This window comes from Tachyglossus aculeatus, chromosome 16 (assembly GCF_015852505.1).
Source record: "Tachyglossus aculeatus isolate mTacAcu1 chromosome 16, mTacAcu1.pri, whole genome shotgun sequence".
Taxonomy (NCBI): Eukaryota; Metazoa; Chordata; class Mammalia; order Monotremata; family Tachyglossidae; genus Tachyglossus; species Tachyglossus aculeatus.
The window spans coordinates 29,529,268-29,541,878 of record NC_052081.1 but is presented as its reverse complement, the minus strand read 5'-3'; the positions used below and the strand labels follow the sequence as shown (position 1 = coordinate 29,541,878).

General features: G+C 44.0%; 1 protein-coding gene across 4 annotated transcripts in view; it reads right to left on the bottom strand.

Moving 5' to 3' along the window:
- AFAP1L2 (actin filament associated protein 1 like 2) overlaps positions 1–12,611 on the bottom strand; it is a 169,009-nt gene that overhangs the window by 82,145 nt on the left and 74,253 nt on the right. For all 4 annotated transcript variants that reach the window (XM_038758278.1, XM_038758277.1, XM_038758279.1 and 1 more), the window contains exons 4-5: positions 11,975–12,069; positions 614–704 (exon numbers count right to left, since the gene is read on the bottom strand). In XM_038758278.1, coding sequence (XP_038614206.1) covers positions 614–704; positions 11,975–12,069 — 186 coding nt within the window. The remainder of the gene's footprint in view (positions 1–613; positions 705–11,974; positions 12,070–12,611) is intronic.

The following is a 12,611-nucleotide window of genomic DNA, read 5'->3' as shown; positions in this document are numbered from 1 at the left end:
CAAATGAGTACCTAACATCAGCACATATTGGATGTTAAAAGTCCTTTTTCATGTCTAGCCATGAGTCTTTGAGGCTCAAGTTTGAAAATCAGTCCCCCAGATATAGGAACTTATAAACCCAGACCACCCTTCAAATCGTAGTCACTATTTGAGCTCAGCTACAAAGAAGTTACTCATTGCAGTCCCAAAGTTAACCTTGTCCTTCACAGTCACACCATCATTAATCATCATTATATGCTCCTGTCAGTAATGCTGGGGTCATAATATTGAAATAACAGGAAACACCAGGCACAATACTTCAATTGATTGTAGGCTTTTTTAGGTTCCCTCCTCTTAATGTGGCTGTGATCAGCATCAAAGCCCAGGCTAACCCGTCTCACAAGAGAGGGTTGAAAAATCTTGGAGAAACACTCTTCCTGTCAATAAAACAGGCAGCAAACACTGAATCTTAGGGCCAAATTCTCCCTCGTTTGGCAATTTTATGTGATTAAGTCTTCCCTCTTAAGAACCTTCACCCATTGCCCTAAGTAGTTTTTAAGGGGCCAGAAACATTCTATTTCTTCTGTACTTGGACCAGTTAACCCCGATGACAGTTGAAGCTGTTGTGATGTACCATTTAAGGAAGTGTCATATGGCTCTGCCTCCTCATAGTATCCCTCTGGAGACTCGATCTTTGGGATTGGGAGCTGTTTCCTTTCTGGAATCTGTGGAATGAATAAATAAAACAAACAGTTTCAGGCAGAAAAAGACATACGCACGGGAAAGAGCTCTGAATTCCCGAGAACGGAATACTTTAAGCCACACCATATAACCTGGAGGCATGTATGACTTCAGCCCAGTAGATTTGACGGACAGACCTGGGAATGAAAGATTTCCTCCAGAGTGGTCACTAAACAGGATAACAGCTAAACAGGATTGAGTGATGTCAAGGGAACAGGCTGTTAAAAGATCTGATTTGTATTCCTGGAGAGATGGTGAGGGTTAATGGAAAAAAAAAAAAAAACAGTGGGAAGGGAATGAGATCTGGTTTCACTTGCACAGCTTTATCACTGACTCATTTGGAAAATCCTTCTCTTTGAACTTTAAACAGCCTAGGGGTCAAGTGGACATGATACTACAGTATACCTGCCCAACAGGGTTTTTAAGGTGCTTTGCTATAAAATGGTGAGCACCATCAGAGAATCCAGGTAGAGAACTTCACAGCACTTTTCTGCTCTTCCCAAGGAATGTTCAAATGCATCCATTTACCTAGGGAAGGGGAGCTCAACGGGATACCATGCCATTCCCTACTATTCCCATGTGTGCACCTTTCCTTATGTCCTCCCCTGCACTTCTGAGACATTGCTGGGGCAGACAGGTATGTACGGGTGAAAGTGATGGGGGAGGAGCCTGTTGCCTAGACAGCTGTAGAAGTCTCCCTGGAGGCCTTGGGATGGAGACCTTGAAGGCAATGGGTCCAGAGCAGCTGCCCTTTTTATTAACAGCTAAATTGGTCCTACTTCTGCTTACTCCCCTCGAGCTGCAGACCTAGTTGACATAACCTGTTCATCCCATCACTGCAGCTTTTAGCATTATTACTGCTTCACCATCCCAAAAGGAGTAATGGAACTGGAGGGTTTGGGTTATTCAGCTATGTTTTGGGAAAAATCCCCAGTACAGTTTTGAGACACTCAATCACCTTGCCCACTCCAACCTTCTCTGATTTCCTACTACTACCCAGCCCCCACACTTCACTCCTCTAATATCAACTTATTCACTGTATCTCACTGTATCTTATTCACTGTATCTTGTCTATCTAGCTGCTGGCTCCTTGCCCATACACTGTCTCTGGCATAGAACTTCCTCCTCCTTCATATCCAACAGACAATCACTCTCCCCACCTTCAAAGCCTTATGAAAAGCACATCTCCTCTAAGAGGCTTTCCCCGATTAAGCCCTCTTTTCCTCTTCTCCCATTCCCTTCTACATCACCCTTGCACTTGGATTTGTATCCTTTATTCATTGCACCCTCAACCCTTCAGCACTTATGTATCTATCCATAATTTATTTATAAATATGTATTTATTTATATTAATGTCTGTCTCTCCCTCTAATAACAACAATAGTGTTTGTTAAGCACTTACTATGTGCCAGGGACTGTACTAAGCACTGGGGTGGATACAAGCAAATCAAGCTGGACCTGTCCCACGTGGGGCTCCCAGTCTCAATCCCTATTTTACAGATGAGGTAACTGAAGCCCAGAGAAGTGAAGTGACTGGCCCAAGGTCACACAGCAGATAGGTGGCAGAGCTGGGATTAAAACCTATGACTCCCAGGTCAATGCTCTATCCTCTACGCCATGCTGCTTCTAGATTGTAAGCTCACTGTGGCCAGGGAACCGTGTCTCCCAACTCTGTAGTATTGTATTCTTCCAAGTGCTTATTACAGTGCTCTGCACACAATAAGCACTCAGATTGATTTGAAGACTTCACTAATCCCCCCAGATATGATTCCAGCTTTCCAGTGAGTCAGACAATGGTGTGGTTCAGAAAGCGCTCCTCCAGTCCCTTCACATCCACCTCCAGAAAACTAGAATCATTCTGACACTTTACTTTGCTATTGGCCAGAAAGGAGATACTCTTGGGCTTCTGAGTAAGAAAGGGATTGTTGCCTAAACATCATCTTACTGGCTGAGCTGTATGCACTTGACTTTTCACCTCGAGGCAGCTGCTTTAACAAACTCAATCAAGGCTATACTATTTGTATGTAGGTCAGCAAAGTCCAAACTCGCTTAGAAACATAGTACATATTTAAGGTTGAAAACAAATCAAGGAAGTCAGTAGAAAATGACGCCGAAGTAAAGCAAACCTCTGAAAAGACTCCAAACTGGAAAAGCCCTGGTTTAGTTGCCAAATCTGTCTCCTTTCCTCTCCCTTCTCCCTTTCTGCTCAAAAAATAACATAAAGAACCTCTGGCAGAGAAGCACTCCTTGATTAAACTGGAAATATCACCATGGAGGAAGGAAAAGAATCAACCTATTTACTCTTCAGCCTATTTTAGGAAACACCTCATGGTGCCACTGAGCTACATACATGGTGCCAACGAACGGTATGTATAGAAGAGGAAGCCTGTTTATTCTAGTCTTCAGGACTCTTCAAAATATAAGCCTAATCCTTTTCCTCGAGTACTGCAATTCTTATGTGCAAAATGTACTAGCCAAATCCAATCAAAACCTTTAATATCGCTGCTTTCAATATGTCCTTCAAGAGTGTCACTGAGCCCTGGTTTTATTCGAATCAACTAAGAACCTGAGTAAAGTCACCACTGGGTCAGACCACTGATCCACCCAGTGCAAGATATGGTCTCCAACGCTGGGACAAGATGTTTGGAGGAACTGTGACAGTCCTTTCCTAGACATCTGTCCTCTAGACTGCAAGATCCTTGTGGGCACAGAACGTGTCTACCAACTCAATACTACTACTATTACTACTACTAATAATAATATTATAATTGTATTCTCCCAAGGATGAAGTACAGCGCTCTGAACACAGTAAATGTTCAAGAACTACCACTGATTGACTAATCTGTCCCACCATTTAGGGGATGTGCCATGTAGGAGGCCTACGTTTTCTCTTTGTATTCCTATTTCTACCTCTAGTAACCCATTATGGACCTCAGATCCTGAATTTATCCAAACACCTCTTGAACATGCTAATGTTTTTGGCCTGGCCAACTTCCTGTGCGAACAAATCTCATATGCTTATACCACACTCTTGGTGAAAGTGTTTCCGTCTATTTGTTTTGAATTTGCCACCTTCAAGCTCTAGCGTGTTACCCCTTCACTCTGTTTTTTTTAAATGGCATTTATTAAGCACTTACTATGTGCAAAGCACTGTTCTAGGCGCTGGGGAGGTTCCAAGGTGATCAGGTTGTCCCACAAGGGGCTCACAGTCTTAATCCTCATTTTACAGATTAGGTAACTGAGGAACAGAGAAGTGACTTGCCCAAAGTCACACAGCTGACAATTGGCAGAGCTAGGATTTGAACCCATGACCTCTGACTCCAAAGCCTGTGCTCTTTCCCCTGAGCCATGCTGCTTCTGTTGTTGTGGGATTTTGTGATGAGCAATTCTGGGTTCACCTGTCCATATATCGTAGGCCTGAATCATGTTCTTTTCTTTCAGCCGACGTCTTTCTAGATTGAAGACTACTAGTCTATTCATCTTTTTATCTCTACCTATCTACTAACAGATGGATAGATAGATGGATATAGATATCCTCTGTAGTATCTGTCTCTGATGCTTTGTGCATGCATGGACCAACAATAAAAGTAAGTTCTACAGAAAGAGAAAGTAGAGTTACTACAGCATCACAAGTATTGCAGGTGCTCAATGTGTGGAATAATATAATAGGACCAAAACCTGAGACCTACTCAAAATAACTAAAGAGAAAAACACTTTTAACAGCCTGTAAATAGCAGATACTTCCCATTTAGAGAATAAACGTAACTCCTTTCTTCATCATAAATTTGAAAATTCCCTCACTGCTCTTCAACAGTCAAAACATTTAACATTTCAGAAGAATTTTCAGCCATTTCATCTCTAGAAAATACTGCTCCACTACTCAATGCTCAAGTGAATTCCCACAATAAGAATCAAAGAACTAATCTAGCTTTTCAAAACAATGGAAAGGAATCCATTACCATTTCTACCCACGTTAGAGAAGAGATACCTCACCAATGGAGTCTTGATATAGACGTATAACAAGGTCATCAATCAAGCAACGGTATCTGATCGCTTACTGTGTGCAGAGCACTGTACTAAGCACTTGGGAGGGTACAATATAACAGAGTTGGCAGATATGTTCCCTGCCCACAATGAGCTTACATTAAAGAGGGGGAGAGAGACATTAAAATAAATTACAGCTATGTATACAAGTGCTGTGGGGCTGAGGGTGAGGTGAAAATCCATTCATAATGCAATGCAGAAGGGAGCAGAAGTACGGGAAATGAGGGCTTAGACTGTGAACACCATGTAGAATGGGAACTGTGTCTGACCCAATTAACCTGTACCTACCTCAATGCTTAAAGCATTGTTTGACATGTGGTAAATGCTTAAAAATACCAAAAAAAAAAGGCTTAGTTGGGGAAAGCTTCATTCATTCAATTGTATTTAATGAATGCATACTGTGTGCACAGCACTGTACTAAGTGCTTGGGAGTTACAATACAACAATAAACAGACACATTCCTTGCCCACAACAAGCTTACAGTTTCAAGGGAGGGAGACAGACTATTAAAAAATTACACCTCTATACATAAGTGGTTTAGGCCCAGGACAGGGGAGTACAGAAGCAGCAAGTCAGGGCAATGCAGAAGGGAGTGGGAGAAGAGGAAAGGAGAGGCTTAGTCACGGAAGGCCTCCTGGAGGAGATGTGCCTTCAATAAGGTTATGAAAGAGGGGAGAGTAACTGTCTGTTGGATTTGAGGAGGGAGGGCATTCCAGGCCAGAGGCAGGACATGGGCCAGGGGTCGGTGGCGAGACAGGCAAGATGGAGGCACAGTGAGAAGGATAGCATTAGAAGAGTGAAGTGTCTGTGCTGGGTGGCAGTAGGAAAGTAGTGAGGTTAAGTAGGAGGGGGCCAGGTGATGGAGTGCTTTAAATCCAATAAGGAGGAGTTTTTGTTTGATGTGGGGGTGGATGGGCAACCACCGGAGTTTTTTGAGGAGTGGGGTGAGATGTCCTGATCATTTCTGTAGAAAAATGATCTGGGCAGCAGAGTGAAGTAGGGACTGGAATGGGGAGAGGCAGGAGGCTGGGAGGTCAGCAAGGAGGCTGATGCAGTAATTCAGGATAGAATGAGTGACTGAATTAATGTAGTAGCAGTTTGGATGGAGGGGAAGGGAGGATTTTAGTGATGTTGTGAAGGTGGGACTACACTACTAAAATCTTCTTGGAGGAGATGTGATTTTAACAAGGCTTTGAAGGTGGGGAGAGTGGTAGTCTTCTGGATAATAATAATAGTAACGATGGCATTTATTAAGCTCTTACTATGTGCAGAGCACTGTTCTAAGCGCTGGGGAAGTTACAAGGTGATCAGGTTGTCCCACAGGGCGGGCTCACAGTCTTAATCCCCATTTTACAGATGAGGTAACTGAGCACAGAGAAGTTAAGTGACTTGCCCAAAGTCACACAGCTAGACAATTGGCGGAGCCGGGATTTGAACCCGTGACCTCTGACTCCAAATACTGGGCTCTTTCCACTGAGCCACACTGCTTCTCTGGATATGAAGGGAGAGGGAGTTTCAGGTTAGAGGCAGGATGTGGACAATGGGTTGGTGGCCAGATAGACAAGACGGAAGTATAGTGTGCAGGCTGGCATTAGAGGAGCAAAGTAAGTGTGCTGGATTGTAGTAGGAAATCAGAAAAGTAATGAAGCTTTTTTAGGGCAAAGTGATTGAGTGCTTTAAAGCCTGTGGTAAGGAGTTTCTGTCTGATGTGGAGGTGGGAGAGCAACCACTGGAGGGTTTTGAGGAGTGGGAAAACATGGACTGAATTTTTTTTTAGAAAAATGATCTATGAAGCAGGGTGAAGTATGGACTGGAGTTCAGAGAGACAGGAGGCAGGGATGTCAGCAAGGAGGCTGATGCAGTAGTCAAAGCAGTACAAAATAAGTGCTTAGATCAGGGTAGTAGCAGTTTGGATGGAGAAGAAATGGAGAACTTTAGCCATGTGGTGAAGGTAGAACTGTCAAGATTTTTTTATGGCATTTGTTAAGTGCTTACTGTGAACCAGGCTGGGGTCGAAACAAGTTAATCAGGTCGGACACAGACCCTGACCTACATGGAGCTCAGAGTCTTAATCCCCCTTTACAGATGAGATAACTGAGGCACAAAGAAGTTAAGTGACTTGCCCAAAGTCACACAGCAGACCAGTGGCAGAGCCAAGACTAGGCTCAGGTCCTTTTGATTCCCAGGTCTGTGCTTTATCCACTAAGCCATGCTGTTTCCCTAAGCCACACTGCTTCCCTATTTGGATTTGGTGACAAACTGAATATGTGGTTTGTATCAAAGAGATGACTCAAGGATAATGCCAAGTTTACAGGTTTGTGAGACAGAGAGGATGGTGGTGTTTGGGTGGAAAGGGAGGAGTTCTGTTTTTGGACAATGTTGAGTTTTGAGATGTCATCAGGGCATCTAAGTAGAGAAGAAGAATCATACCTAACCCTCCATCTTAAAAGCTGTATTATCCATTTGGTTTTTCAGAGTCTAGTGGGCAACACACCAATTTTTAAGAATTGATGTGGGTAAGTTTGAGAAATGTCTGTGCTAAAGGATTCTACTCACACACAGTCACAAGATACCACGTTTCCTAATTTCAGCATCAGTAACCGCATGGGCATAAGAATGCACCAAAGATGATATAAAAATAAAGAATCACCACAAAATACTCTGTCCATTCAAACCACCAGCTACTTAGCATTAAACACACCACTATGGGCAGAAATGATCATTCTTGTCTGGATCCTTCCAAAGAGGAGGACAGAATCATACTACGTCATAGCAGAAGGTAAGAAGCATCCCCAAAGGTAATATTATGGTCTTGAATATTATGATTATATCCTTATACTCTACTATTTCCCCACTCTATAATTTATTTTATTGTCTGTCTCCCCACTGTATACTGCAAGCTCCTTGCAGGCAAGCAGCGTGTCTACCAACACTACTGTATTATACTTTCCCAAGTGCTTAGTAAAGTGCTCTGCACAGAAGCACTCAATAAGTAGCATGGCTTAGTGGAAAGAACATGGATTTAGGAGTCAGAGGTCATGGGTTCTAATCCCGGCTCCACCACTTGTCAGCTGTGTGACTTAGGGTGAATCACTTCACTTCTCTGGGCCTCAGTTCCCTCATTTGTAAAATGGGGATGAAGACTGTGAGCCCCATGTGGAACAACCTGATCACCTTGTAACCTCCCCAGCGCTTAGAACAGTGCTTTGCACATAGTAAGTGCTTAATAAATGCCATTATTATTATTATTATTATTATTCTCTGTGCCTCAGTTACCTCATCTGTAAAATGGGGATTAAGACGGTGAGCCCCGAGTGGGACAACCTGATTACCTTGTATTTACCCCAGTGCTTAGAACAGCGCTTGGCACATAGTAAGCACTTAACAAATACCATTATTATTATTATTATTATTATTAATAATAAAAAACATTGGTTGATTGATTGATTGAGGCAACACTGAATCTTTCCAAAGAAAGCAGTGTCGTTTAATGCTCTGGGTTCAGAACTTCACAGCTCTGTGGTTCATCTCGAGGGCCACTGATTTGCCAAAGCAACCTGAGAAAAGTCACTGCTTTTTTAAAGGGCAGAGGTTCCCTCAACAGGAGTGTGGAGAAGCAAGTGTCGCACCATCTTCCTGAGAAAATATGCACACTGAGTCATCGTTAAAAGAAAACTTTTGAACCCTAAGTAGAAACATCCTAAATGCTAAACCTTCAATTAACTTGGGGGCGGTGGGGGGGAAATCTTTATGTCTTACAAGGGATAGGCAGAAGGAATATCCAAAAGTTGAATACAAAATTGCTTAAGAACAAATGTTTTCAGCAAGGAGCAACTACAAAAAGCACCTGGCACCTTGGCAGGCAAACACATGAAGATAAGTCAAAGCCAGCATACAGCCAGGCACAGCACACAACAGCACTGGAGGTGGGTGTGGGGGGGAGGGAAGGGCGGGGAGATTTAGAGAGAAGTTTTCATTTGTTTTCTTGAGACCTTTCAGGGTGAGCAAAAGCTTGAGTGGTCAGCACGGAGCTCTTGAAAACAAGGAAATACGCACAACAGGCTGGCACCAGCTGCTGTAACCCTAGGTACCCCCTGCCTGGTAATTGTGAGTTGGCTTTGCTTATTCTTCCAGTCTGTGGCCTCCTTGCCTGGGTGATGCTGGCCACTAATGACAGCTAATGAACTGGTGGTTTGGGGATGCGGGCAAAGATCAGAGACCATTGCTCACCTAGGCAGACACATAGCTGGGCAGCGGCCACCACTAACTCAGGCCTGTTGGGGATCGCTGGGTCAGGTGAAGGAAGGAAATGTGGTTTGCTCTGTTTGGGGGTTGGGGGAGAGGAGAGAGAGAGAGAGAGAGAGAGAGAGAGAGACAGACAGACAGACAGACAGACAGACAGACAGACACACACGATCCAGGAATCACAACTGGGGCCATGTGTTAAACCAATGCCTTAGTTCAGTCCAGTCAGGCTGCATTCTTTCAATAGTTCCACTCCACAACCAGAAGACTGTGCCCTATTTTCCTCCCCTTCAGGATCCAGAGTGAGTAGCTATCCCTCCTCTGGTCCTGTCATACCCTGTGGGCCCTAGGGTAAGAGCTACTTTGTCTTCCAGGAATGCAGACTTATGTAAAAAGGAGGCCGAAAATGAGAGGAAAATATGTGGGGTGTCACTGAATTGTTTGTTTTTTCCCAGCTTTTGGCCTCTTGTAACAAGTTCACTGCTTCTGCGGCCACTGCCAGGAGAAAGCCTTGAACAGGAAGAGGAGTGGCCAGTTTTTTTTGGTGGTCACTTGAAGAGGAAGTTGTGTGTACAGTACAAATGCAACCCGCCTTTCCTTTGCAGCAGAGCAATTCTATGGAGAGCCAGTTAGTTTGTATTGTGAAGCCAGATGGACTTGTTGGAAAATCTCCCCAGGGCCTGGGATTTGTCCACTGAAACAATTATAGTACATCTGAAAGGCCTCTCAGGGTTATTTCTCTTTTACTCTATCGCCAGCCCTCTCCTCTGAGAGATTTCATTTTTCTTGCAGCCTGGAACAGAGCCTTTTTGACCTCTTGGTGAAGTCCCATAGCAACCCACATTAATGTCCAACATTAGACATCTTCTTTTAGAGAATGTCCTCCTTCTCTTCACCCTCTACCCCTCCCAGCTCTGCCTCAATCCTCTTTCTAAAGCTCCATAATTCATATATCAAAGCCCTTCCTGCTAAGTAGACTCTATTCTATTGGCTGTGCATGGTCCCCTGATGATTTATGAGGGCCATCTTAGGAAGGGAAGTCAAATCCCTTTGGAAGCAGCTCAGAGTGAACTGTGATCTCATTAAGCTAATGGCACTCCAATAGAAAAACCCGAGGCATTGAAAAAAAATACATCAGATTTCAGCTCCAAGTAAACAACCAGGGGCCATACACTGCCATAAGCAACATTATCTTGGGGAATCCACCATTTTCTTCGTTGCTGGTGAGCAATTGCTTGAATCAGACTCATAATAAACTACACTTTCCAATTAGCGAAGGACAATTGAGCTCAAATCTAAGCAACCAGCTAAGTGTTAATCAGACTGCACCAGCTCCATAAGCTACCACATTCCTTACCTAGAACCAAGTAGTTCCCAGGAAGGAGCCAAAGCATTATCAAGGAAAATCAAATCCTTTCCCCACCAGCTCCAACCAATATGTGTGTAGGATAATCACTTGCCTTGCATGGGAACAGGCCTCAGCAAGGTGAAATTTGCCTGTAAACATTATGGTGATATTACAAGACTGCAATCAGTGAAAATTGGTTTGGCAGCTAAGTGCCCAGCGCATTTTCAGGAATAAGGCCTTCAACTTCCCGTTCCCAAAGTCTTCCCAAAGAAAGGCCAGTCCCAGTACCTTTGCCTTCCTATTAGATAACCAAATAAAGCACAATGCCTAAACATTCTGGATTTAATAATAATTGGGGAATTTGTTAAGTGCTTACTGTGTGCCAGGCACTGTTCTAAGTGCTGGGGCAGATACAAGATAATTGAGTTGGACATAGTCCTTGTCTTACATGGGGCTCACAGTCTTACTCTCCATTTTACAAATGAGGCACAGAGAAGATAAGTGATTTGCCCAAGGTCACATAGTAGACAAGTTGCATAGCTGGGATTCGAACCTGGGTCCTTCTGACTCCTAGGCCCATGCTCTATTGGTATGCCAGGCTGCTTCTCCTTCTGCTCCCTTTGGTGGTTTTAGCGACTGAAAAACAACTTGAGATTCTTCCCTCTAAAAAAGTTCTAGACATTCAGCACTCTCCTAGGATGTAGCTCTCAAGCAAGCCAAAAACACACTTGTAGTTTGCGGCAATGGGTTCTATGAGTTCCAGCAGTTCCACAAAGGATTACCGTCATTTTGAACTATGACCTGTTTATCCGGCTAAGTCCCTCAAGATGAGCAGATAAGAAGCTACAGTGTCTCACTGCCTCATCCAGTGTCTAAGTAGTTTAAACTACTTTAGTCTCCAGCCTAACTTCAGGGGGCAGAACCAGGGAAGAGGGAGGTGGGGCATTATGGTGAGTTCAGCTCCTACCCATCCTGCAGCTACTCGTTGTTCCTCCCCTCTTTTTTCCCTGACTCCATGCCTCCTCTCTGTCCTCTGAAGGGGCAGAGGGGAGGGAGGTTAAGGAGGGGAATGCCCTCGGCAGTGGCGGTAAATGTGACACTCCTTTCTGGAGCCCAGAAGCAGCATTAAGAGGCTAGTAGGAATGACCACACCATCCCAGCTCCACACACTCCCTCAGGAGCCAGGCGCAGGTGTTCTATAGCAAATTCAAATTACTGGCTTGAAATTTCTTCCCGCCAGCTGTATTGACAAGCAGCAATGGGAGCAACAAATGTGGGAGTGGCAGATGTTCCACTCAATCAGAGGGACACGATTCACTAGCAGATCGCGAATCAACACCTTCAAATGGGTGGAGGGCGATCAGAGATGGGCACCCAGGACTCTTGAAATCCAATTAAAAGTACCTTAGGTAACTGGCATCTGTATTGTGTATCTGATCCAGCAACTAAATTAAGCCAGTGTTGCATAAGACCATTTTTTTTTGAGGGGAGGTTGTGTCAGAGTGAAAGGTAGTTAATTAACCCAGTTAACGTTGCCAACACAGTTAGGGACAAATGGGTTATGGAAGTTGGGGTGGGAAAGGCCCACATAGGGAATTACAAGGCAGTGACACTTACGACTTTTGGAGGTGGAAGGTCAGGAAGGCTCTTCTGAGGGGGAGATAAGTGCTGAACCAATTCCCCATTGGACAGAGAGTCTCCAGGATCCGGGACTGCAACCCAAGAAATAAACAGACATGGTAAAGAGTAGCATTCCACACCAACATGCTTATTATCTGAAGAATGTGCAGTCACAGCCGTAAGCAAGGTTACATTTGAGAGGAAGTATGGCATTAATTACAGGGGTGGTCACTGAGAAACCGGGTGATTTTCTCTCCAGGAATAAGATGCACTAGGCCTGCAGTTTCAGGGCAAATTCCTCTGGAGACACCTATTTTTCAGGGCCTGCTTTCTCCTTGGATTGAAAGTGGTCAAGACCACAATATCTTAAGCAATCACTGGGCTTCCAGTGGTGGTATTTATATCGAGGTGCTTTCAAGGTTTACCCTGTGATTATGTTTGTTTCCATCCCTTCGTTTAAATACCTGGCAAATCAGTCTGGCAGTCTTAGGCTTCCCAAGAAGGGCTGTGTTTGGAAAACATTCCATTCAGAAGTGGAATCAACAGCTAAGTGGTTTTAAAGAAAACACACCCATCTTTCTGCACTAGCACATCTGAGGTCAGTCCAAGACAGGCTTGAAAATTAGACTTTGCA